Source organism: Tarenaya hassleriana, unplaced genomic scaffold, assembly GCF_000463585.1.
Source record: "Tarenaya hassleriana unplaced genomic scaffold, ASM46358v1 Cleome15, whole genome shotgun sequence".
NCBI classification, from domain to species: Eukaryota; Viridiplantae; Streptophyta; class Magnoliopsida; order Brassicales; family Cleomaceae; genus Tarenaya; species Tarenaya hassleriana.
The window spans coordinates 138,705-161,659 of record NW_010964923.1 but is presented as its reverse complement, the minus strand read 5'-3'; the positions used below and the strand labels follow the sequence as shown (position 1 = coordinate 161,659).

At 41.6% G+C, this 22,955-nt stretch overlaps 5 protein-coding genes across 10 annotated transcripts; 4 read left to right on the top strand and 1 right to left on the bottom strand.

Moving 5' to 3' along the window:
• The first annotated feature begins 535 nt into the window (after window positions 1–535).
• LOC104808515 (subtilisin-like protease SBT4.13) lies at window positions 536–3,622 on the top strand. Its single transcript, XM_010534205.1, has 10 exons — window positions 536–622; window positions 700–788; window positions 870–961; window positions 1,060–1,306; window positions 1,384–1,867; window positions 1,958–2,052; window positions 2,162–2,371; window positions 2,465–2,576; window positions 2,675–2,888; window positions 2,978–3,622. Exons 1-10 carry the CDS (start codon window positions 536–538, stop codon window positions 3,493–3,495), a joined length of 2,148 nt encoding a protein of 715 aa, XP_010532507.1. The 3' UTR covers window positions 3,496–3,622.
• A 1,188-nt stretch (window positions 3,623–4,810) lies between these two features.
• Window positions 4,811–7,809, top strand: LOC104808513 (subtilisin-like protease SBT4.2). The gene is made up of 10 exons (XM_010534203.2): window positions 4,811–4,897; window positions 4,997–5,085; window positions 5,178–5,269; window positions 5,357–5,603; window positions 5,693–6,176; window positions 6,269–6,363; window positions 6,453–6,662; window positions 6,746–6,857; window positions 6,957–7,170; window positions 7,249–7,809. Exons 1-10 carry the CDS (start codon window positions 4,811–4,813, stop codon window positions 7,770–7,772), a joined length of 2,154 nt encoding a protein of 717 aa, XP_010532505.1. The 3' UTR covers window positions 7,773–7,809.
• Window positions 7,810–7,907: 98 nt separating this feature from the next.
• LOC104808514 (probable protein S-acyltransferase 19) lies at window positions 7,908–11,991 on the bottom strand. The gene is made up of 9 exons (XM_010534204.2): window positions 11,529–11,991; window positions 11,152–11,265; window positions 10,532–10,933; window positions 10,389–10,457; window positions 10,201–10,272; window positions 9,974–10,102; window positions 9,772–9,852; window positions 9,320–9,520; window positions 7,908–9,247 (listed from the first exon to the last, which is right to left on the bottom strand). The coding sequence occupies exons 1-9, from the start codon at window positions 11,571–11,573 to the stop codon at window positions 8,189–8,191; spliced, it is 2,172 nt and encodes a 723-aa protein (XP_010532506.1). The 5' UTR covers window positions 11,574–11,991; the 3' UTR covers window positions 7,908–8,188.
• A 2,500-nt stretch (window positions 11,992–14,491) lies between these two features.
• Window positions 14,492–18,707, top strand: LOC104808512 (protein FAR-RED ELONGATED HYPOCOTYL 3). 5 transcript variants are annotated; one of them, XM_010534200.2, is made up of 8 exons: window positions 14,492–14,668; window positions 15,165–17,376; window positions 17,475–17,531; window positions 17,628–17,696; window positions 17,803–17,868; window positions 17,971–18,039; window positions 18,119–18,166; window positions 18,272–18,707. In XM_010534200.2, the coding sequence occupies exons 2-8, from the start codon at window positions 15,211–15,213 to the stop codon at window positions 18,329–18,331; spliced, it is 2,535 nt and encodes an 844-aa protein (XP_010532502.1). In that variant the 5' UTR covers window positions 14,492–14,668; window positions 15,165–15,210; the 3' UTR covers window positions 18,332–18,707. The 5 variants fall into 5 exon arrangements, with proteins under 5 accessions (XP_010532502.1, XP_010532503.1, XP_010532504.1 ...); XM_010534201.2 differs by having other exon boundaries at window positions 15,145–17,376; XM_010534202.2 differs by having other exon boundaries at window positions 14,492–14,704.
• A 258-nt stretch (window positions 18,708–18,965) lies between these two features.
• Window positions 18,966–22,923, top strand: LOC104808511 (protein FAR-RED IMPAIRED RESPONSE 1). Of its 2 annotated transcripts, none has more exons than XM_010534199.2 (8): window positions 18,966–19,109; window positions 19,533–21,765; window positions 21,859–21,915; window positions 22,019–22,087; window positions 22,198–22,260; window positions 22,356–22,424; window positions 22,506–22,553; window positions 22,637–22,923. In XM_010534199.2, exons 2-8 carry the CDS (start codon window positions 19,612–19,614, stop codon window positions 22,691–22,693), a joined length of 2,517 nt encoding a protein of 838 aa, XP_010532501.1. In that variant the 5' UTR covers window positions 18,966–19,109; window positions 19,533–19,611; the 3' UTR covers window positions 22,694–22,923. The 2 variants fall into 2 exon arrangements, with proteins under 2 accessions (XP_010532501.1, XP_010532500.1); XM_010534198.2 differs by having other exon boundaries at window positions 18,966–19,193.
• Window positions 22,924–22,955: the final 32 nt, after the last annotated feature.

Here is a 22,955-nt window from a genome sequence, read left to right as displayed (position 1 = left end):
ATCAATGAACCCATATGCTCGGTGACGTTCCTCGAGCACTTGAACGCTCCTTTCTCTCGCAAACAGATTCACTAAATGGGATGATGAACCCAACTCTTCGTGGCTTAAACTCAATTGCATTTAATTTAAGGCCAATAGAGGAGGAAATTAAATAAAAGTTTCTGGTTATTCGTACGTCCATGCGCATGCATGCATGAAGCTTAATTAGATAGATTGACAGACCATGAGACCATGTTCAAAGGATGTTTGATATGTTTATGCAAAGGATGAATGTACTTGTACCTGTTATGTCTTTTTTTTTTCTTTCTAAAATTTGTTTCTTGCACCTTAATATGGAATGGAATCAGACATATTTTGGCCAAATGAAGGAGTGTATAGTCAGATTCACATAATCTTGTTTCATAGAAGATTGTTCAAAATCTTAAGATACCATTCATTATTGATCAAAACAAGTAAAAATCCCTCCAGAGTAAATGCAGAATCATTTCATATCTATATAATAAACATGCCCCAGACTCATGTCTGAAACTCAGCAATGGCTTCCCTTGGTTTCCTCTCCCTCTCCTCTCTCCTCCTTCTCTGCTTATCCTCGGCTTCTGCAACTGTCGAGGATGATCGAAAGGCGAGCTTCCCTTTGTCTTTTTCTCGATATTTTCGATCCGGAAAACTTTTTTTTCATCATGATAACGACACTTGCAGGCGTACATCGTCTATATGGGAGCTCTCCCTTCTGACAGTCAATATTCAGCTATGTCTCACCATCAACACATCCTTCAACAAGTTACCAGGTTAAGTTTCGATATTATATCTCTTTTTCTTTTATGTTTTCGGCGTTATGGATCGATCTTTACTTCGTTTTTTTTATGCAGTTCTCTCGAAAACTCATTGGTCAGAAACTACGGAAGGAGTTTCAATGGCTTTGAGGCGAAGTTGACTGAATCCGAAAGAGAGAAGCTTTCTGGTGAGTTTTTAGACACTTTTTCCATCAAGAAATTCCTTTTTTCGCATCGTATTCTTCGATTTTCATGACTTTTTTTTAACCGGTACGTACATTTACAGCCATGGAAGGTGTAGTTTCGGTCTTCCCAAGCGTTAAGTTATCTCTTCAGACGACGAAATCTTGGGATTTCATGGGGTTTGGCGACAAATTCAAACATAACCCTGAGGTCGAGAGCGATATTGTAGTCGGGGTTATCGACAGCGGGATCTGGCCTGAGTCCAAGAGCTTTTCAGACAAAGGCCTCAGCTCTCCGCCCGCAAAATGGAAGGGCGTTTGCAAAGGAGGATCGAACTTCACCTGTAACAAGTAAAGAACAACTCTTTCAGAACCTTTGTTGATTCATACGAAAACTCGAAGTCACCTTTTCTTTATCGTTGATGTAGCAAGTTGATAGGAGCAAGGTTTTACATCGATAAATCGGCTCGGGACTTTCATGGTCACGGAACACACACTTCTTCAACGGCTGCAGGGAGCAAAGTAGAAGGCGCAAGCTTCTATGGGATGGCAAACGGAACGGCGCAAGGAGGTGTCCCTTCGGCCAGAATCGCTATGTACAAAGTCTGTGAGGGGGAATCGTGCGATACTGGAGCAATCTTGGCGGCTTTTGATGATGCTATAGCTGATGGTGTCGATGTTATCACGATTTCCATTGGAGGAGACCCTGTTGTTTTGGAATCTGACCCGATCTCTATCGCGGCTTTTCACGCTATGGAGAAAGGGGTTTTGACCGTACAATCGGCGGGAAACAGCGGCCCGACCTCTGGAACGGTCGGTAGTAACTCTCCGTGGATTCTAACCGTCGCAGCGAGTACAACAGATCGGAAATTTGTCACCAAGGTTGCTCTTGGAAATGGCAAGGAATTATCTGTAAGTTTTCTCAGTTCACATACATTGAGGCTTAAAATTAATTTCGTCCGATCAAGAACATGAACTCAACTGATGTGATCGATCTAACAGGGAACTTCGATCAACGGCTTCAAGTCGAACGGAACAAAGTTTCCTTTCTCGTACGGAGAATCCAGTTCGAGTTCTTGCGGCGAAGACGATGTCAGGTATTAAAAGAAGAAGTCAGGTAGAAAGCTCTGCAATTCCCTTGTTTTGAATGGCTATGAACTCGAAAACCCGAATCTTCAATCGAGATTTCGTGGCGAATTTCCGCAGGATGTGCAGCATAGGATGTATTGATTTCTCGTTAGACGGAAAGATTCTGGTGTGTGATCAGCCGATCGACGAAGTCGATATCGAATCTTCAAAAGCTGTTGGAGTTATCATTCAGGGAAAAGTTTCACGTCCTGTTATTAGTACAGTTCCTCTTGCAGTCCTGCCTGAAGATCAGTACTCGTTGCTCACATCTTACATCAAATCGACAGCGTAAGAACATTTTTCTTACACCTTTTCGTTGTTTCATAAACCCCGAAAAATTTCTGATTTCTCGAGATTTTTATATCTTCGATGATCTGACAGAAAACCTGAAGGAACTATACTGAAAACCGAGACGACAAACGGTGCTGATGCTCCTGTTATGGCCTCTTTCTCTTCCCGTGGTCCGAACATTGTACTCGGTGATATCTTGAAGGTAAAAAATACGTTAAAAGTTTTTGACTTGTGATCGAATTATACACGTTTTCGTGACGCGTTTCATCGAGGAAAATGATGTTGAAAACGTGTTTGCAGCCCGATATAACGGCTCCAGGAGTGAATATTCTCGCAGCTTATTCGGCTGAGGCTACCCTGGTGCCTGGACCCGACGATGGACGACGTTCCTCGTACAGTTTCTTGTCCGGAACATCCATGTCTTGTCCTCACGTAGCTGGCGTTGCGGCTTATCTCAAGAGCGTCCACCCGAAATGGTCCCCATCCACTATCAAATCTGCGATCATGACAACTGGTAAGTAACTAAAACCCGAAACATTTCGAACTCTCTATTTGTTCGATATTCAGACAACCTCAAACTGAGTTTTGAGGTATTCTTTGCAGCTTGGCCGATGAACGTTTCGAGCAGTGAAGAAGTGAACGAATTCGCGTACGGATCGGGACATCTGAACCCGACAAAGGCGGCGGATCCGGGACTTGTCTACGAAACAACTGGAGATGACTACTTAAAGATGCTTTGCTCGGCGAATTACACTGCCAGCAAGCTTAAAGCCATCGCAGGAAGAGCAGTAAGTTGCCCAAAAGGATCGGATTTGGCGATTAAAGACCTCAACTACCCTTCGATGAGTGCGAGATTTAGTTCGAGGCCTTCGGAAATCACGTTTTCGAGGACTGTTACCAACGTCGGGCCAGCAAGCTCGATGTACAAGGCGAAAGTGGTATCTTCTTCGGATCTAAAGGTCGAGGTCGAGCCTAACACCCTCTCTTTCAAATTGGTCGGCGAGAAGAAATCGTTCACCGTTAAGGTTTCGGGGATTAGTCCTGTGGATTTCGATTCGGCGACTCTGGTCTGGTCGGACGGTTCCCGCACTGTGAGAAGCCCCATCGTCATATATTCTTAGGATTTGTGTTGTAATGACATTCTGATGTATGTTCCATTCCCCGTCGGAATCCGTACTATTGCTACTATATTCCAATTGTTCGAAAACCTCTCTTTTGGTAATAATATCATTCAGTTCCATCCTCTAATATCCGATTAGATTGTTTTCTCTTTCTATGATTATGTCTTTTAGAATTGTATCAATGGCGCTATCCATTGGCTTTACAGTCTTGATACAGAGGACGAGAGGCATATGAAGAACGTATCAGAGAAAGCTGGCGATGCCCGGGTGACGAAAACCGAGGAGGCAAAGATCGGAAGCCCGAACCCCGTGGGGATTCTCGTGGTGTACCCTGCTCCCTCGTCCTTGTTGGTTCTTCAGAATCTCTATCAGAAAACGTACACTCTGTTTTCTTAGCTTGAAACACAAACACTCGTACCAACCTTCAAGCTTCGACGCAAATTTTCCGTGTGCACTTCGTAACGCCCCATCTCGAGTTCTCAAATGCGTTTCTCGAATGCACATTCGCCTCTTATCGAATCCGCAACTTTTCCGGGTAAACCCACGCAACAATCAATCGAAAATCCGAGTTCCGCTGGTCATATCCAGTGCCAGTGTACCCAAGATTCCAAACTTCTTAATCTCTTTACGCTGAATATTTGAAGAAAACACCAAGTCTTGATCCACCCAGAACCCCCGTTACGATCACCGACCTCGAAACTCAGTGCTCTCCCGGCACCGGAGAAATCAACAAGCCCATATGCTCACTGAGGTTCCTTGAGCCCTTAACGCTCCTGTTACTCACAAACAGATTCACTAAATGGGATGATGAACCCATCTCTTCGCGGCTAAAACTCAACTGCATTTAATTTAAGACCAATAGAGGGAAAAAATAAAAGTTTCCGGTTATTAGTACGGCCATGCATGCATGCATGAATCGAAGCTTAATTAGATAAACGTTTGTTAAAAATGGGTAATAATTAAATTGACAGACCATGAGAAAGGGCAACCGAACTTGAGACCATGTTCACTGGATGTCTGATATAAGGTTTTGCCTGTTATGTCCTTTTTTACATGAATTTATTTCTCCTTTCTAAAATATGATTCTTGCACCTTAATATGGAATTGAATCTGACATATTTTGGCCAAATGAAGGAATTTACAATCAGATTCATACAATCTTGTTTCATAAAAGATGATTAAAAGTCATAAGATGCAATTCATTGTTGATCAAAACAAGTAAAAAATCCCCCCCAGAGTAAATGCAGAATCATTTCTTGTCTATATAAACAACATGCCCCAGACTCGTGTCTGAAACTCAAACTCAAACTCAACAATGGCTTCCCTTGGTTTCCTCTCCCTCTCCTCTCTCCTCCTTCTCTGCTTATGCTCCGCTTCTGCAACTGTCGAGGATGATCGAAAGGCGAGTTTCCCTTTGTCTTTTTCCGATATTTTTTTATCCGAAAAACCTGTTTTTTCCGTCTCCAAAAGCATATAACAGCGGTGATAACGATACTTGCAGGCGTACATCGTCTATATGGGAGCTCTCCCTTCTGACAGTCAATATTCAGCTATGTCTCACCATCAACACATCCTTCAACAAGTTACCAGGTTTATTATCCTCAAGTTTCGATAGAAAAATATCGCTTTTCCGTTTATGTTTTCGGCGTTATGGATCGATCTTTACTTCGGTTTTTTTGCAGTTCTGTCGAAAACTCATTGGTCAGAAACTACGGGAGGAGTTTCAATGGCTTTGAGGCGAAGCTGACTGAATCTGAAAGAGAGAAGCTTTCTGGTGAGTTCTCAGAAACTTTTTCAGTCAAGAATTTGTGTTTTTGTATTGTATTCTTCGATTTTCCTGAATGCAAACGTACGTTCACAGCCATGGAAGGCGTAGTTTCGGTCTTTCCGAGCATGAAGTTATCTCTTCAGACGACGAGATCTTGGGATTTCATGGGGTTTGGCGACAATTTCAAACGTAACCCCGAGATTGAGAGCGATATTGTCATCGGGGTTATCGACAGCGGGATCTGGCCTGAGTCCAAGAGCTTTTCAGACAAAGGCCTCAGCCCTCCGCCCGCAAAATGGAAGGGCGTTTGCAAAGGAGGATTGAACTTCACCTGTAACAAGTAAAGAACAACTTTCAAAACCCAAAATTCATAACCTTTCTTGATTCATATGATAACCCGAAACCGCATTTTCTTTGTTGTCGATACAGCAAGTTGATAGGCGCACGGTTTTACGTTGGTGAATCAGCTCGAGACCTCTCAGGTCACGGAACACACACTTCTTCTACGGCTGCGGGGAGCAAAGTAGAAGGCGCAAGCTTCTACGGGATAGCTAATGGAACGGCAAGAGGAGGTGTCCCTTCGGCCAGAATCGCTACGTACAAAGTCTGCGAGGACGAATTGTGCGATTCCGGATCAATCTTGGCAGCTTTTGACGATGCCATAGCTGACGCTGTCGACGTTATTACGATTTCCATCGGAGGGGCCCCTGCCGCTTTGGATTATGACCCGATCTCTATCGCGGCTTTTCACGCTATGGATAAAGGTATTTTGACCGTAAATTCAGCGGGAAACAGCGGCCCGATCTCGGGATCCGTCGGTAGTATCTCTCCGTGGATTCTAACCGTCGCAGCGAGTACAACGGATCGGAAATTTATCACCAAGGTTGCTCTTGGAAATGGAAAAGAACTATCTGTAAGTTTTATCAGTTCATATATATTTAAGGCTTGGAGTTCATGTAGTCTTGTCAAGAACATGAGCACAAGCTGATGTGATCGATCTAACAGGGAACTTCGATCAACGGTTTCAAACTAAACGGAACGAAGTTTCCTTTCTCGTATGGAAAATCCGGTTCGAATTCTTGCAGCGAAGACGATGTCAGGTATTAAACTCTGCAATTCCCCAGTATTGAACGGATATGAACACGAAAACCCGACTATTCAATCGAGATTTCGTGGCGAATTTCTGCAGGAGATGCAAATCGGGATGCATTGATTCCACACTGGACGGAAAGATTCTGGTGTGTGATCAGCCACTCTTAAAAGGCTCTATCGGATCTTCAAAACCTGCTGGAGTTATCATTCAGGGAAACGTTTCACGTCCTGTTATTAGTACAGTTCCTCTTGCATTCTTGCCTGAAGATCAGTATTCATTGCTCACATCTTACATCAAATCGACAGCGTAAGAATCTTTTTCTTCGTTGTTCCGTAAAACCCGAAAAATCTCCGATTTCTCGAGTTTTATATATCGTTGATGTCTGACAGAAAACCGGAAGGAACTATACTGAAAACCGAGACGACAAATGGTGTCGATGCTCCTGTTATGGCCACTTTCTCTTCTCGTGGTCCGAACACTATACTCGGCGATATCTTGAAGGTAAAAACTACATTAAAAGTTTTCGACTTGTGATCGAAGTTATACGTATTTTCGCGACGAGTTTCATCCAGGAAAATGACGCTGAAAACTTGATTGCAGCCCGATATAACGGCTCCGGGAGTGAATATTCTCGCAGCTTATTCGGCTGTAGCCACCCTGGTGCCTGGAATCGACGATGGACGACGTTCCTCGTACAATTTCTTGTCCGGAACATCCATGGCTTGTCCTCACGTAGCTGGCGTCGCGGCTTATCTCAAGACCATCCACCCGAAATGGTCCCCGTCCACTATCAAATCCGCGATCATGACAACTGGTAAGTAACTAAAACCGAAACATTTCGATCTCTGTATATATTAGATATTCAGACAACCTTGAACTGGATTTCTTGCAGCTTGGCCGATGAACGCTTCGAGCAGCGAAGAAGTGAATGAATTCGCGTACGGATCGGGACATCTGAACCCGACAAAAGCGGCGGATCCGGGACTTGTCTATGAAATAACAGGAGATGATTACTTAAAGATGCTTTGCTCGGCGAATTACACTGCCGGCGAGCTTAAAGCCATTGCGGGAAGAGCTGTGAGCTGCCCGGAAGGACCGAACTTGGCGATTAAAGATCTCAACTACCCTTCGTTGAGCGTGAGATTCAATTCGTCATCAAAGCCTTCGGAAATCACGTTTTCGAGGACTGTAACCAACGTCGGGCCGGCAAGCTCGACGTACAAGGCGAAAGTGGTATCTTCTTCGGATCTAAAGGTCGAGATCGAGCCTAACACCCTGTCTTTCAAATCGGTCGGCGAGAAAAAGTTGTTCATCGTTAAGGTTTCGGGGATGAGTTCTGCGGATTTCGAGTCGGCGACTCTGGTCTGGTCAGACGGTTCTCGTACTGTCAGAAGTCCCATTGTCATATATACTTAGGACTTGTGCTGTAACGACATTCTGATTTATGTTCCATTCCCCGCCTGAATCGTACTATTACTATATTCATATTCAAAACTCACTTTTGGTAATAATATCATTCAATTCCATCCTCTAATATCGGCTTTGACACACTTAGAAAAGGCAAAGTTTGCAACTTTGTGTACAGCGAGAAACAAAAGATACATGTTCTTGATACATTGGAGAATGTCATGGTTCTTCGAGAACAGATCGAAAGCCCGAACCCCGTGGAATAACATTACCGAGAAACGAAATGAATACCTCGGATTCTCGTGGCAATCCACGCTTCACCCGTGGGCGAGTTCCCGCAGATTTCCCACTAGTCGTCCTCTTCTCGAACCCGTAAGGTGTCTCGGGTAGAAGATCAGAGTCTCCCTTCCTCAGGCTACTTGAGGCTAGAACCGGGGTTGCGAGTTTTGCGAGTGACCGCCTGGGGTGAATACAGGTAGCTGGTTGGAGGTTGAATCCCTTTTGAACCTCGCTTCCCGGGGCAATGTCAATGCTAATCTGTCTAGCCCGTCTCTTCCCGAGCCTCTCTCGTTTCTCGGGTTATCTCTGCTAGGGATGCTTGTCAGTGGCCCGCCGAAGAAGATAGATTCACCTGTGTATGTCAGCCTCTCTCCTTGTTGTTGAAGCGGAGGAGGATGAGCCCTCGGTGCTGATGGCCCGGAAGACGAATCTTGCGTTGTGACAAGAACCTGACTCTGATTCTGATTCGTTTGGTTCTGCGACAAAAATCTGTTTCTTGTCTCAGATGTTGTTGTTATGGGAACTGATACGTATCTTCCAGCTTCTTGGTCCCAAACAACCGATGTCCTCCTCATATCTCGAAGAAGCGAAGCCGCTGGAGCAGACAGAAGCAATGGATCAGCCTCGTTTCCTTTTTGCAGAATCCTTTCGTCGAAAGTGGGTTGAACGTGATGGGTTGTCGGGTTAAGCGGTGGCCGGACATTTGACGAGGCTGCAGCCATGGTGAAGCGGTGATCGACCGTATGACTCTGAGGGAGAGGGCTAAGCGTTACAGACTCGTGACCATGGCTCGGACTGCAGAAACTGCTCACACTATGTGTCCCGGACTCATACTCATCCCGGCTGCCTTGGCTCGGGGCAAGAGAGTTTCTAGAAAGCGACAACCTCGAATCGATGTTCCTTCTCTCCTTCTCCACCACCACATTCCCGTCCGTGCTCATGCTACTAATGACACTGATGTTGCCGCTTGAGCTAAGTTCATGATCAGGTAAACGGCGATTTTCCACCGGTCGTAAGACGGAAGAGGAAGCTCTGGCTCTGGCAGCAGCTCTCGTGGCTTCGTTCGAATCCAACTTTGCGAGCTTCCAAGCACTAATTTTGATGGGTCTCTTCGGGATCTTGTTGCCTCTATCTGCTGCCCCCGCAGCATCAGGGTCTACGGTTGATGGGACCATTCCCGGGTCTAAATGTGGTATGACTTCATCCTAAGAGAGATAGGTAAAGGAATGTTAAAACGAATTTCATCCCCAGAAGTATTCCGGAAAGGAGAATATTACCTGATAATCAACGAAAACTCGGGGTGGAGTGCACCAAGCCCCTTTGTACGGCAGACCGAGCGAGCTTCCACCGCTAAATCCAGTTGTGGCGGATCCAGAAGGAGAATAGAGCACGTTCGGGATTTCCTCGTCAACTGATGCTCCGGCTGGCGCCTCACTCATGGCTCTCATTGCCACAACATACTCGTAAGTTGTAATGCCCTGTTGGTTTCAGACACGCAATGGAGTTCATATTTCTCGGGGAAAACTTTTTCCCGGCCACTCGGTATTAGTTCAAGAAGGATAAGACCAAATAAACCAAATCCATCAATTCCACTTAAAATGCATGGATTGGATTCCTTTCTGCTACTGAATTTATTCGAATGATGAGATCGATGAGCTGAAACTAACAGTGAGATCCCTTTTAAGCAAACTAACTGATAAAAAGCAAAACAAGTTTCTTGCTTGCTGACCTTTTTAATGAGCAGCATGTGGAAAAAGAAAAGTTCACCCAGTGGAAAACATGCCAGAATTGAAACAGCAGTGCAGAGACCCTAAACCAAAAAAAAAAAAAAAAAAAAAAAAACAAAGTGATCAAGATAAAGATATTAGGAATGTTAACTGTAGGAGCTGAGCTCATCTCAAATGGAAAGACTTTACACGAAGAATACTTACAACGACGGTAGCAAAGGGTGCTCGGGAAAAACCATTTCCAAGTCTATCGACAATTTCAGTTTCCATGCTTTTCTTGTTAACGAATACACGTACCAAAACTGTAATCCCAATCCCGGCTTCGATAGTGAGCTGACAGGAAAGAGAGAGGCACAGGTTAATCGACGATATTAGAGGTTAAGAAACAAATCATTAGTTCAAAAATGAGTATATTGGCAGCATATACGTACCCAGAGAAGACTGACAGTCATTAGAGAGATAAAAGTCATATAGTTTTTACGACCAACGCAATTGTTTAGCCACTGTAACATTAAAGAGAACTATGTTATTCCATGAACCCATGAAACTTTTATCAACAAGCATTAAAATAGGTCCATTTTACTGCATGGAGAAAATCTAAATCAACAAGAAAACATACCCGACAATGGTGATCGAAACCATCGACACATTTATCACAACTCCGACAATGTTTGCTGAACTTACGAACCTGCAACAGTCAAGATTTCAGAAATGGGAATGTAGCTTTTCTACAGCTCGGGACCATTATCGGTAACTTAATACCTCGGCATTGCACAGTGTGCAGAAAAGAGCTTCTTCATTGTTTCCTTGTTGTTCGGTGGATTCTTCCTGTTTGCGGCAATCTTCATGAATAAACAGGCCACAGAAGATTACAAAAGGATTAAAGCAAGATTTCCTGTTCGGTGCATCCATAGCTCTCTGAATATCTCCTATGGAACCTTTCACGCTAGAGTTTGCTGCAAAGGTTGAACTCCTGGAGGCAACTGAAGGAGAAGACTGCAATTGACTGCCGGTTTCATCGAATTTTCTAGAGGCATCTTTGTTCGGCAAGACATGTTCTGTCCCAGGTTGTCCGTTAGTGACTGTATCGAACTTTGACATTATTCCAGGATCTGCAGGATTGATGGCAGTGCACCGAACATATAGAACGAAAACGAGGAGGGCCTGCACAAGCAGACGCATATGAATCGTATATCCATTAAGTGATCTAAACAGACAGGGCAATGGCATATATGGATCTTGTATTGATCATTATACTTATCAGCATCAACTATCATCAGTGACGTCTCAAAACTCTTAATTTAGCATCTTATCCACATCGAAACAACGGATTTACCCTAGAATTGAAATTGTTAAATCCATCACGAGAAGCGTTTGCATACCACAGGGGAGTAAACACCGATCAAAGCGTACTCCCAAATACGGCCTCCGACAAAGGGAGCGAAGAACGCGTAATATGCGACCACGAGCAAGCAGAACACGGTAATGGCGACCACCTGCCAGAATTCAGAGCACAAATCACTCGGAAACATGTCCATAATCGACACATCACACCCATACTAGACTTCAAGTCGCCAAATTCCAGAAATCACGCAAAAGTAACAAAACCCAGAGAGCAAAAGGGAACGATATTACAAAGCAACCAGGGAACATATCTCATCGCGTTTGAACACTAAATTAATCGAACCCTGAACTTGGTGGCGAAGGAAAAAAAACAAGAATTAAGCTCGATTCAAAGCTACAGAAGTTGCATCTAGACCTGGAATGTGTGAGCGGGAAGCTGCCATCCATGTTTCCGCACCATATCTGCCCCAATACCAACACTCACGAGTCACGGCCCACAATAAGCCAAGCAAAACCCTAATCCCACCGCCCCCGCCGCCGCCGCCGCCGCAATAAGTTTCCTCACCGGAAACGCACTACCCAGAATAGGGAAAGGGGACAGAAGTAAATATCGGCTCCCCCTCTCTCTCTCTTTCTCTCTCTTACAGTGGTAGGTTACACATAGTATAAGTGGTAGAAGAGGAAAGTAGAGCAATAAATTAAATTTGAAAAAAAAAATCCCAAAATTAGCGACAGCCCAGAAGATAGCAACCCGTGAAATCTATGAATAGCGAAGCTTAGGTGAGAATGAGAAACGCGGCCATGGCGGAAGTAACGGGAAAATTTGAGCGCAGAGGAGAAGGAAAAAAAACGGAACAAAAAAAAAAAGAGGAAAGGAATAAGAAGGGGAGAAGAAAATGACAAAATAGAAAAGCGTTGACGCTTGACAGTCTAAAAGACGAGAAGAGACAATGGAAGGTGGTTAACAAAGCTTTATTGGCTGATGATGACGTGTCTACTTGTTTCTTTTTTTTTTCCTTTTCGTACAAAATACAAATTTAAAATTTTAAAGCTTCGAATTTATCCATTTTATAACATAAACAATGGATCTCGAATTTCACGACAATTAAAATGTTTTTTTTTTGTATTTTTTAGAAGAATCTGTCCTGTGTTTCATATGGAATTTTATCTGTATAATATATATCTAACATTTTATAAATATCGATAAATCATTAACATGAACTATCATTCGAGTGTGCACTTAAATCACACGAGAATAATAATAGATTGTACATAATTGATAGATGCATAAATAAAAAGACGATGTGATCAATGTGATCAATATGACTAGTGTAACCAATGTGACCAGTGTGACCAATATGACTAGTGTGATCAAAACTAAATTTTGAACGGTGTAACCAGGTTGACTAGTGTGACCAGTGCGATCAAAATTAAATTTTAAACGGTGTAACCAATATGACGTACCTTTGTTTTCGTTGTCAATCCGTTCCATTATCGCTCCGAACATTTATTTGAAATTAAATGTGTCTCTTGCATATTCTTCGACAGATTTGCTATGCATCTATCTCATTTTCATAAAAAAAACCACACGATTCACTCTAACAATCATAAAACTCAAACCCAAAATACAAAGTTTATGCATCGAACCAATCTCTTGTATTAATGAACTTACCTTCAGTTCTTGTCATTTGTTCTGTCTTAGACCGACTCAAGAAGAAGATACGAGGTCGTCGGTGAAGATATGCTTAACGAAATAATCATTTTTCGTTTGTTTTTCTATATATAAAAATGAAATGAGAAGGGAGAAAATGAAAGTGTTGAGAGAAAGATAAGAGTGGAGAGAGAAAGTTAAGAAAAAAATGAAGAGTTGTCAAAGAATGAAAAACGAGAGAGATGAATTCAAAATGAAGAGAGGAGTATCACATTATTTTTGTGAGAGTGTTAATTATGTCTTTTGTTTCTTTTATTTTTTTTTTCCAAAATTTTAGGGTTTTGAAGGGTATACCATGAAGTCTTTGTAGCAAAGTAAGAGTATTTTTGCTATATTATCATCTGTAACGTAGTTCCTGTGTTTCATATGGAATTTTATCTGTATAATATATATCTAACATTTTGTAAATATCGATAAATCATTAACATGTGCTATAAGAAAACTAAAGAACCCAACAGATCGTGGGCGAGTGGTCAAACTTGAGTTAGGAGGTAACTCCACCTTGAGGTTGAGGGTTTATATGATCCATATACAAAGCTGCTCGGATCCTCTGTTATAAAAAAAAAACTAAAGAAAATATAAAAGATTTATGTTATTTATAGGTTTTTTTTATGAAGTTGAAATTCGTAGACACATTTAGATTGTATATAATTGGAAAAGATTAAGAGGATTCGACCTCTAAAATTTAAAGGGATTAGTGCTCGACTAATAACATTTAGGATTTTCCCTATAGTTTAAATTTGGTTATTCATTACATTAAAAACAAAGTTTATTCTATATTATTTTTTTTTTTGGTTTTCATATTCTATTCTATATTAAATTCATTACATAATCAATAAAAATAATATATATATATATATATATATATATATATATATATCTATTCTAATGCTTACTAAGAAATAGTGTGAACTTGTTTGAACCTAAATTTAGGGATCATGAATATCTGCAACGTATCAAATCTTTTTTTTTTTTTTTTGTTTAAAATATCAAATCTTATTATCATCACTAATTATATTCCAAAGGAAAGAATAACACTGCATGAGTTGGAAAATCACTGCTTCTTCAATGAAACTGATCATACACACTTATCTTAAGTTTTACGTGAAAATCAACACATTTTGCTTTAATGTTCTCTCTAAATTATTATTATTATTATTATTATTATTATTATTATTATTATTATTATTATTATTATTATTATTATTATTATTATTATTATTATTATTATTATTATTATTATTATTATTATTATTATTATTATTATTATTAATTTATTATTATTATTATTAGACGGGTAGGTCACGGTGTAATGATGGCGCGCATACCGCATGGATCGGCTACGAACATTCTCCAATGTATATTTATTTTATTTCATTTTTGCACGAATATTTTTTTATTATGTTTTTGAAGTGTCTAGCATTACGCATTATTAACAACCATAACCGAATAAATTAATGTGACAATAGCATATACTAAAATTCAGTAATTTGGTAAATGCTTGTTCAATAGTTCCCGTCACGCTCATGGAGGACACCGAGGCTCAGCCCCCACGCGCCACCACCAACCCCCACGCGCCATCATCCATTCACGCCACCCGATGTCTAATTACAATATTACCCTTCGGTCCTCGGAGAGAGAAAAACCCTAGTCCCAAATAGGAACTTTCGGATCTTCCCTTTCCCCCACTCGCCCCGACACATCGCGTGAGGAACAAACACGATCTCTCTCATTCACGTTGTCTCTCTCGCAGATCGAATCCCAACTCGCATCCTCCGGCGCGTGGTTCTCACTCTCCGACGTCTTCTCCGTCGTCTTTGCTCCTCTCGAAGAAATAAAGCAAGGTGCTTTCTCCGATTCTGCTTAATTTCTCCGTTCTGGTTCGTATCCACGCCGAAATTCCGATGCTTTTACCACTTATATTTCAGCTGTGTTAGTAGGATACCCAGATTGTGCTGTTCTCAATTTCTTTTTCTTTGAGAACGAGAACGGCGTTTCTATACTGTTCGATTAGCTTGCTTCCTTGTGTTGATCATGTTGAAATTGGGTGCCGGACGTTGTGCCCCTCAGAATTCGCTGAAAATGAAATGCCCACTAAGAATTTTGCTACGAACACGTTATTACTCTTCAATGAAATGACTAAATGCATCTACATGTGCTTCTCGATTCATGGGTCATGTCGGAATTCCCCGGGAATGCCCAGGAACAATTTTGTTCCTTTCGAGGTAAAAGCTGTGTAATGGATGGAAATTTCCTATTGATATCTGTTGTAGTTATCTTTGCAGATATATATTTTACCTGAAATATGTACTTATTGTAGATTCTGTTGCAAGCCTTCAGTGTTGTAGGAAGTGTGCTTGCTTAGAGCATTAAGAAGGCTCTTGTCATGGATATAAATCTCCGGTTACCTTCAGGTGACCAGAGCAAAGAAGATGGTGAGGAGAGAGGTATCGATAATGTGTTGGAGGACGAACATAAATTACATAATGGTGATATGGAAATCGGCAAAATGGAGGATGTTACAGTTGAGGTGCAAGCTGATGATAGTGTAGGCATGGTCCCAACAGCAGAGTTGGTTGAGTACAAAGAGGGTATGAATCTTGAACCTCTCAATGGTATGGAATTCGAGTCCCATAGCGAAGCTTATTCATTCTATCAAGAATATGCACGGGCAATGGGTTTCAACACTGCGATACAGAACAGTCGTCGTTCAAAAACAACAAGAGAGTTTATCGATGCAAAATTCGCCTGCTCTAGGTATGGTACCAAAAGAGAATACGACAAGTCCTTCAACAAACCTCGTGTTAGTCAAAACAAGCAAGAGCCGGAAAACATGGCTGGTCGAAGGGCATGTGGAAAAACAGACTGCAAAGCAAGCATGCATGTAAAGAGAAGGCCTGATGGGAAATGGATTATTCATAGCTTTGTGAGGGAGCATAATCATGAGCTTTTACCTGCGCAAGCTGTGAGTGAACAGACTAGAAAGATATATGCAGCAATGGCTAGACAGTTTGCTGAATACAAGACTGTTATTAGCCTAAATAACAATACTAAAAGCTCATTTGAAAAAGGTCGGAATTCAGCAGTGGAAACCGGGGATATCAAGATCTTGCTTGATTTCTTATCTAGGATGCAAAGTATGAACTCCAACTTCTTTTATGCTGTAGATCTTGGTGACGATCAGCAACTGAAGACTGTATTTTGGGTGGATGCAAAAAGCAGACATGATTACGGCAGTTTTTGTGATGTTGTCTCTCTTGACACCACTTATGTAAGAAACAAGTACAGGATGCCACTTGCCATTTTTGTTGGAGTAAACCAGCACTATCAGTTCATGGTACTCGGGTGTGCTGTAATATCGGATGAGAGTGCGACCACATTTTCTTGGATAATGCATACTTGGCTCAAAGCAATGGGTGGACTAGCTCCCAAGGTTATAATCACTGAGCAGGACAGTGTTATGAACTCTGTTGTTCCTGAGGTCTTCCCCAATACCCGTCATTGCTTTTTCCTTTGGCACGTATTGGTAAAGGTATCTGAGAATCTTGGTCAGGTAATCAAGCAACACGATAATTTTACACCGAAGTTTGAAAAGTGCATCTATAAATCCTGGAGAGATGAAGACTTTGCAAGAAGGTGGTGGAAGATCCTTGATAGATTTGGTCTCAAAGAGGATCAATGGATGCAGTCACTATATGAAGACTGCAGGAAATGGGTGCCGGCCTACATGACTGATGTTCTTTTGGCAGGGATGTCTACTTCTCAAAGAACTGATAGTATTAACGCCTTCTTCGACAAGTACTTGCATAAAAAGACAAGCGTACAAGAGTTTGTGAAGTTGTATGATGCGATTCTGCAAGATAGATATGAAGAGGAAGCCAAAGCTGATTCTGATGCATGGAATAAGCAGCCGACCATGAAGTCTCCGTCACCATTTGAGAAAAGCGTTTCTGAAATCTATACTCCCGCAGTATTCAGAAAATTTCAGGTTGAAGTTTTGGGTGCGATTGCATGTAGTCCAAGAGAGGAGAACAGAGATGGAACATGCTTCATTTTCAGAGTTCAGGATTTCGAAAAGAACCAGGACTTTGTAGTTACTTGGAACCAAACAAAGTCTCAGGTTTCTTGCATTTGCCGGTTATTTGAGTACAAAGGTTATCTCTGTAGACATGCACTTAATGTTCTCCAGCGTTGCCATCTCTCCTCCATCCCGTCTCGGTATATATTGAAGCGGTGGACAAAAGATGCAAAAAACCGGGATTTTACTGGAGAACCCGAACGGTTACAGACAAGGCTGCAACGGTATAATGATTTGTGCCGGAGAGCCCTGAAACTGAGTGAGGAGGCATCTTTTTCTCAAGAGAGTTACAACATTGCATACCGTGCCATTGAAGAAGCTTTAGAAAACTGTGCCGGTGTTAATACCGCCGGGAAAAGCCCTCAGGAACTGGTCACTTCCCCAACTCAAGGTCTGATCTCTGTTGAAGAGGATAACCAGAGCAGAAGTACAGGCAAGACAAGCAAGAAAAAGAATCCGACAAAGAAAAGAAAAGTAATGTCTTGATGGATTTGCACTTAGCATCAAACTTGTCTAAAGCTTAGCTCTTTTCTAACTTTACATGTATGATGATTTCAAATTTTAACTTGCAGGTAAACTCGGAGCAGGAGGTCATGCCAGTTGGAGCACCAGAAAATATGCAACAGATGGTCTGTCTTGTCAATTACTATGCTACAAAAGCTTACTACCCTTCTCTGTTAAATTTGACCCGTCTTGTATTTTGGTGCGTAATCTCACATTTGCAGGATAAATTAAGTCCAAGAACAGTCAGCATCGAGAGTTATTATGCCACACAGCCGAGTGTGCAAGGAATGGTACATTCTTATATTGACAAAAAAAAAATATTTTCCAATTCCTTGTCTTGTAGAGAGCTCGAATCTGATATTCGTTTATGCAACCGTTCCAATGTGTGTTTTAAAGGTTCAGCTGAACTTAATGGCGCCAACTCGGGAGAGTTTCTACGGGAATCAACAAATTCAAGGATTGGTATGATAATACACCCCATATGTAACCAGTTTCTGCTGTTTTTTTTTTGTGGTGAACTTTTTTGGTAAAAAAATCTCTCTGGTGGATTTTTTTTGTGTGTAGGGGCAGTTAAACTCGATAGCATCGAGCCATGGCAGTTACTACAGTGCTCAGCAAGGGATTCCCGAGATGGTATGTAGTTGTCGAAGTATGTTCCGACATATTGTGCAACAAAATCTGATACTCACGCACTGGTTGTTGTTCCTTGCAGTCAGGATTGGATTTCTTCAGACCTTCCGCTTTTTCATACGACATTCGGGTATGAAAAGAAACGCCGGTTTCTTCCACCATAATAACCGATAAACCATCAAAAACACGAACTTCTCTCACAGAAAGAGACACTCATTTTTTCTTGCACGAACAGGACGACCCGAATGTCAGGACGGCTCAGCTTCACAACAACGCCTCTAGACATCCCCCGTGAAACCAAAAAGCATTGAAGATATCAGTGAATAAGCCAAAGAGTGAAAGTGTTCGATTGACGAAGATTCCGACCAAGTTTTGAGATTCAGCAGAGGTATTGGAACTGAATCTGGCGAAGTTATTCTGGATCAGGTCTGAGCGGAAGAGGAATCCTTTCCTTATTAGGATCATTGGAGACTCCAAGTGGTAATAAATAGGACGCTTTTAGTTTGGAAAAATCACCAGGAACATGAAAGGAACTGACTTTTGTAAAGATATTGTGTGTTTTTTTGGTGTTTGTACTTGGTAGTTGTCCTTGTGTGTTCCTTCACTTGCGGATCTCAAACTGTTCGATTTTGGCATTTTTCTGATAATTAAGATGTTCTACTTGTGTAATATTTTTACCTTTTTTGTTTTAAAACCATATCTGTTTTCTTTTCTTTGTTAAATTCTCTAATTTTGGTACCCAGTTCATCATTTATATTTGTTTTTTTTTTTTGTTATTTATATATTTCGTTATACGAGTTACTGTTTAAAAATGAGAAACGCGCCACAGGTGAACGCGCGACGCGCTGAGGAAAATCGCGTTGCGCGTTTGAGACAAACGCGGGGAGCGAGTGAGAGAAATGTTAGTGGGGAGAGAGAGAGATACGAAGAAACAAAAAAAAATCTGCAGATCCCTAAAAGTTCAAAGAAAAAAAAGAGGGGAACCCTAGATTTTCTCCCCCCTGCTTCCCCACTCGCCTGCTTCCCCACTCGCCTGCTGTCCCCGTTTGGTGTTTTTGCTTCGCTCTCTCCACGTGAGATTCTGTTTCCTTCTTTGGTTTCTCTGTCGCTTTCTGGGTACCTGTTTGGCTGCCGAGAAAATGCGGGAAAAAGTTTAGGTAATCCCAGGGCTTTCCCGTGTTCTTGTTTCTGAATTTCGGGATTTCTCTAGTTCGGACTTTAGATTCCGGTGTCATTCCTATGTAAATTCGGCGACTTTCTGAGAATCTGAGTTCTCGTTGTTTAGAGAGGCTGGGAACTCTTTTTTTTTAATTAGTAAGAGCTTGTTCGAGAAATCCTTCGCTTTTCCCGTAAGCTGTTGATGAAATTTTCTGTTGCATTGGTTTTCTAGATTCGGTTTATGTGAACGACATAGATCAGAAGAGAAATCCTGCTCGTGTGTGATATGATATCTGTATATGCTTCGGTTCTTATGAACTTTGTTGTATGATTTTCAGGTGCTAAGGTGAATTATCTATTGGAAAGATTTGATTTTTGTTTTCATGGGAGCCAATGGGTTGGTAATGTCTTGTGGGTATGAGAAGGATTCTAGTGAATCCAAATGTGGCTGACTTCAGAATGGATTCTCAGGAGAATCGGGTCAATGGAAATGGGGATGAAAATATGGTTGACATTGTGGATGAATCGCAGAACCGAGATGTAGGAAATGTTCATGACCCTAAAGCAGGGGGACTTGGTACTAGTGGGGATGTGGATCTTGAGCCGCGAGATGGTATAGAGTTTGATTCACACGAGGCAGCATACTCGTTCTATCAAGAATATGCAAAATCTATGGGTTTTACCACGTCGATAAAGAATAGCCGCCGTTCAAAGAAAACAAAAGAATTCATTGATGCCAAGTTTGCCTGTTCTAGATATGGAGTGACTCCTGAATCTGAGAGTGGTAATAGCAGACGGTCAAGTTTGAAGAAAACAGATTGCAAAGCAAGTATGCATGTGAAGAGAAGGCCTGATGGGAAATGGATAATTCACGAGTTCATCAAGGGTCACAATCACGAGCTCCTGCCTGCTCTTGCTTACCATTTCCGGATTCAGAGGAACGTTAAGTTAGCCGAGAAGAATAATATTGACATTCTTCATGCTGTCAGCGAACGGACAAAGAAAATGTATGTCGAGATGTCAAGACACTCGGGTGGATTAAAGAAGATTGAGTTGCCTCAGTCTGAAATTGACAGTCAGCTTGATGATATGGGTCGATATCTGGTGATGGAGGAAGGTGATTCTCAAGTAATGCTTGAGTACTTCAAGCGTATCAAGAAGGAAAACCCGAAATTCTTTTACGCAATAGACCTAAATGAGGAGCAACGTTTGAGAAATCTGTGTTGGGTTGATGCCAAGAGCAGAGATGATTATACGAGTTTCAGTGATGTTGTATCATTCGATACTACTTATGTCAAGTTCAACGAGAAATTGCCGTTGGCTCTTTTCGTCGGGGTGAACCACCATTTCCAACCTATGTTGCTTGGCTCTGCATTGGTTGCAGATGAGTCGAAAGAGACATTCGTCTGGTTGTTAAAGACGTGGCTTCGAGCAATGGGTGGTAGAGCTCCGAAAGTGATACTCACTGATCAAGACAAAGTCTTGATGGCAGCCATTTCAGAAGTCTTGCCAAACACTCACCATTGTTTCGCGCTGTGGCACGTGTTGGAAAAGATTCCCGAGTCTTTCTCCCACGTGATGAAAAGGCATGAAAATTTTCTGCGAAAATTCAACAAGTGCGTTTTCAGATCTTGGACAGATGATCAATTTGATATGAGATGGTGGAAAATGGTCACCCGATTTGAACTTCAGGATGACGAGTGGATTCAGTGGTTGTATGAACACCGGAAAAAGTGGGTGCCCACTTTTATGAGCAATGTGTTTCTGGCGGGAATGTCTACGTCTCCCCGTTCTGAAAGTATGAACTCATTCTTCGATAAATACATCCACAAGAAAATCAGGCTGAGAGAGTTCATTAAGCAATATGGTGCAATTCTGCAGAATCGGTACGAGGAAGAATCTGTTGCAGATTTCGATACATGGCACAAGCAGCCTGCACTTAAATCTCCCTCACCATGGGAGAAGCAAGTTTCGGCAGTTTACACCCACACGATATTTAAGAAATTCCAAGTCGAGGTTTTGGGGGTTGTGGCTTGCCATCCTAAAAAGGAAAGTGAAGATGAAACAATGTTGACATTTAGGGTTCAAGACTGTGAAAAAGAAGATGAATTTCTCGTGACATGGAATAAGGCGAATTCAGAACTTTGCTGTTTCTGCCGCATGTTTGAGTACAAAGGGTTTCTTTGTAGGCACGCATTGATGGTTCTACAAATATGCGGTTTCCCGAGCATACCGCCTCAATATGTTTTGAAAAGGTGGACAAAAGATGCTAAGAGCAGACAACCGAGTGAAGAAGTTACCGATCAGTTTCAGACCGGAAGGGTTCAGCGTTATAACGATTTGTGTAGACGGGCCATTGAATTGAGCGAAGAAGGTTGCCTGTCTGAAGAGAATTACAACATTGTTCTACGTACCCTAGTTGAAACCCTCAAGAACTGTGTTGATCTGAATAATTCAAGAAGCAACATTCTTGAATCTAACAGCCAACCTCACAATCCCGGTGAAGAAGAGAATCAGGCAATAGCTTCTGCAAAATCTTCTAAAAAGAAGACCATTGTCCGGAAAAGAAAGGTTGGAAATCTTTTGCTCAACTTCTGTCAAGAATATTGATACCGATCCATTCGTATAATTCTAAGAAACTGATTAAAATTGTGTGTGATGCAGGGGCAACCAGAAGCTGATCAAATGCTTATTGAGCCTCAGCCTAATCTTCAGCAAATGGTTAGCTCTTTGATCAATAGGCACTCGTTCATTGCAGAAAGGGCAGAGATGATATTTGTAGGCTAAATTTCACGTCGTGCCTTTTGATTTTTCCTCTGTTTAGGACAACCTTAGCTCCGAGGGAATGAACCTTAACGGTTTCTATGGGACTCAACAGAACGTTCAAGGATTGGTGTGGCTCAGTATTCTTGTTTTTCGTGGGAGTTGTTATAAAAATCTAAAACTATATTCTATACATCAGTTACCGAAGACTAAAACCAGTGTTTTACTGTGGATTTGCAGTTAAACTTAATGGAACCACCTCATGAAGGCTACTTTGTAAACCAACGAAGCATCCAAGGCCTGGTGAGTCATATTAGTGATTAGTGAAGAACCGATTCATATCAAACTCTGTTCTTTCAGTTTTCATGACTGAACTTTTTTTTCGGATTCGGTTTTAGGGACAACTGAATTCCATAGCTCCTGTGCACGAGAGCTTCTTCACAAATCAACAAGCCATTCCTGGACTGGTACAGCACAGTACATTTCCTTTTGTTATATAACATTGGAAGGTTTCTTATTCTAATTCTTTTAGCTTTCATTCTCCACAGGCCCAGCTGGATTTCCGGCCACCACCGACCAGTTTCAGTTATATACAGGTTTCAGATTACCATCCATGAACATATGTATTATCCTTTGTTCTTTATTTCTTAACCAAATGCTGATATGATTTCAATTGCAGGATGAGCATCATTTGAGATCTGCCCAGTTACCGAGCAGTTCTTCCAGACATATATGAACAAGACAGAGAGTACCTTTGCTTGTTTCCCCTTGTTCCATTCTTGAAGCTTTCCAAGCAGTTGTTTTTTATGAAAGCTTCAGATCCTTCTGAGGAACTGAGTTACAACTTACAAGACAGATGTAATCTTCCAGTTTAGGTTTCTCCTCTGTTTAAGACAACTGATATAGCTTCAGAACACTTCACAATCAACCATCATCCTCTGTAAATTGTGGGGTTCCTTTGGGTTTTGCACCTTGTTTTTTTTTTTTTTTTTTTTTTG

Bases quoted from the DNA above. Each gene is read 5' to 3' on its own strand.
- LOC104808515 (XM_010534205.1), top strand. From the start codon at position 536: ATGGCTTCCCTTGGTTTCCTCTCCCTCTCCTCTCTCCTCCTTCTCTGC. The intron at 789-869 runs GTTAAGTTTCGA...TTTTTTATGCAG, and splicing joins ATCCTTCAACAAGTTACCAG to TTCTCTCGAAAACTCATTGG. The intron at 2,053-2,161 runs GTATTAAAAGAA...GAATTTCCGCAG, and splicing joins TGCGGCGAAGACGATGTCAG to GATGTGCAGCATAGGATGTA.
- LOC104808513 (XM_010534203.2), top strand. From the start codon at position 4,811: ATGGCTTCCCTTGGTTTCCTCTCCCTCTCCTCTCTCCTCCTTCTCTGC. The intron at 4,898-4,996 runs GCGAGTTTCCCT...CGATACTTGCAG, and splicing joins CTGTCGAGGATGATCGAAAG to GCGTACATCGTCTATATGGG. The intron at 6,364-6,452 runs GTATTAAACTCT...GAATTTCTGCAG, and splicing joins TGCAGCGAAGACGATGTCAG to GAGATGCAAATCGGGATGCA.
- LOC104808514 (XM_010534204.2), bottom strand. From the start codon at position 11,573: ATGGTGCGGAAACATGGATGGCAGCTTCCCGCTCACACATTCCAG. The intron at 10,458-10,531 runs GTATTAAGTTAC...TGACTGTTGCAG, and splicing joins GCACACTGTGCAATGCCGAG to GTTCGTAAGTTCAGCAAACA. The intron at 10,103-10,200 runs GTACGTATATGC...CTTTCCTGTCAG, and splicing joins TGACTGTCAGTCTTCTCTGG to CTCACTATCGAAGCCGGGAT.
- LOC104808512 (XM_010534200.2), top strand. From the start codon at position 15,211: ATGGATATAAATCTCCGGTTACCTTCAGGTGACCAGAGCAAAGAAGAT. The intron at 17,697-17,802 runs GTACATTCTTAT...TGTGTTTTAAAG, and splicing joins AGCCGAGTGTGCAAGGAATG to GTTCAGCTGAACTTAATGGC. The intron at 18,167-18,271 runs GTATGAAAAGAA...TTGCACGAACAG, and splicing joins CTTTTTCATACGACATTCGG to GACGACCCGAATGTCAGGAC.
- LOC104808511 (XM_010534199.2), top strand. From the start codon at position 19,612: ATGAGAAGGATTCTAGTGAATCCAAATGTGGCTGACTTCAGAATGGAT. The intron at 22,088-22,197 runs GTGTGGCTCAGT...GTGGATTTGCAG, and splicing joins AACAGAACGTTCAAGGATTG to TTAAACTTAATGGAACCACC. The intron at 22,425-22,505 runs GTACAGCACAGT...CATTCTCCACAG, and splicing joins AACAAGCCATTCCTGGACTG to GCCCAGCTGGATTTCCGGCC.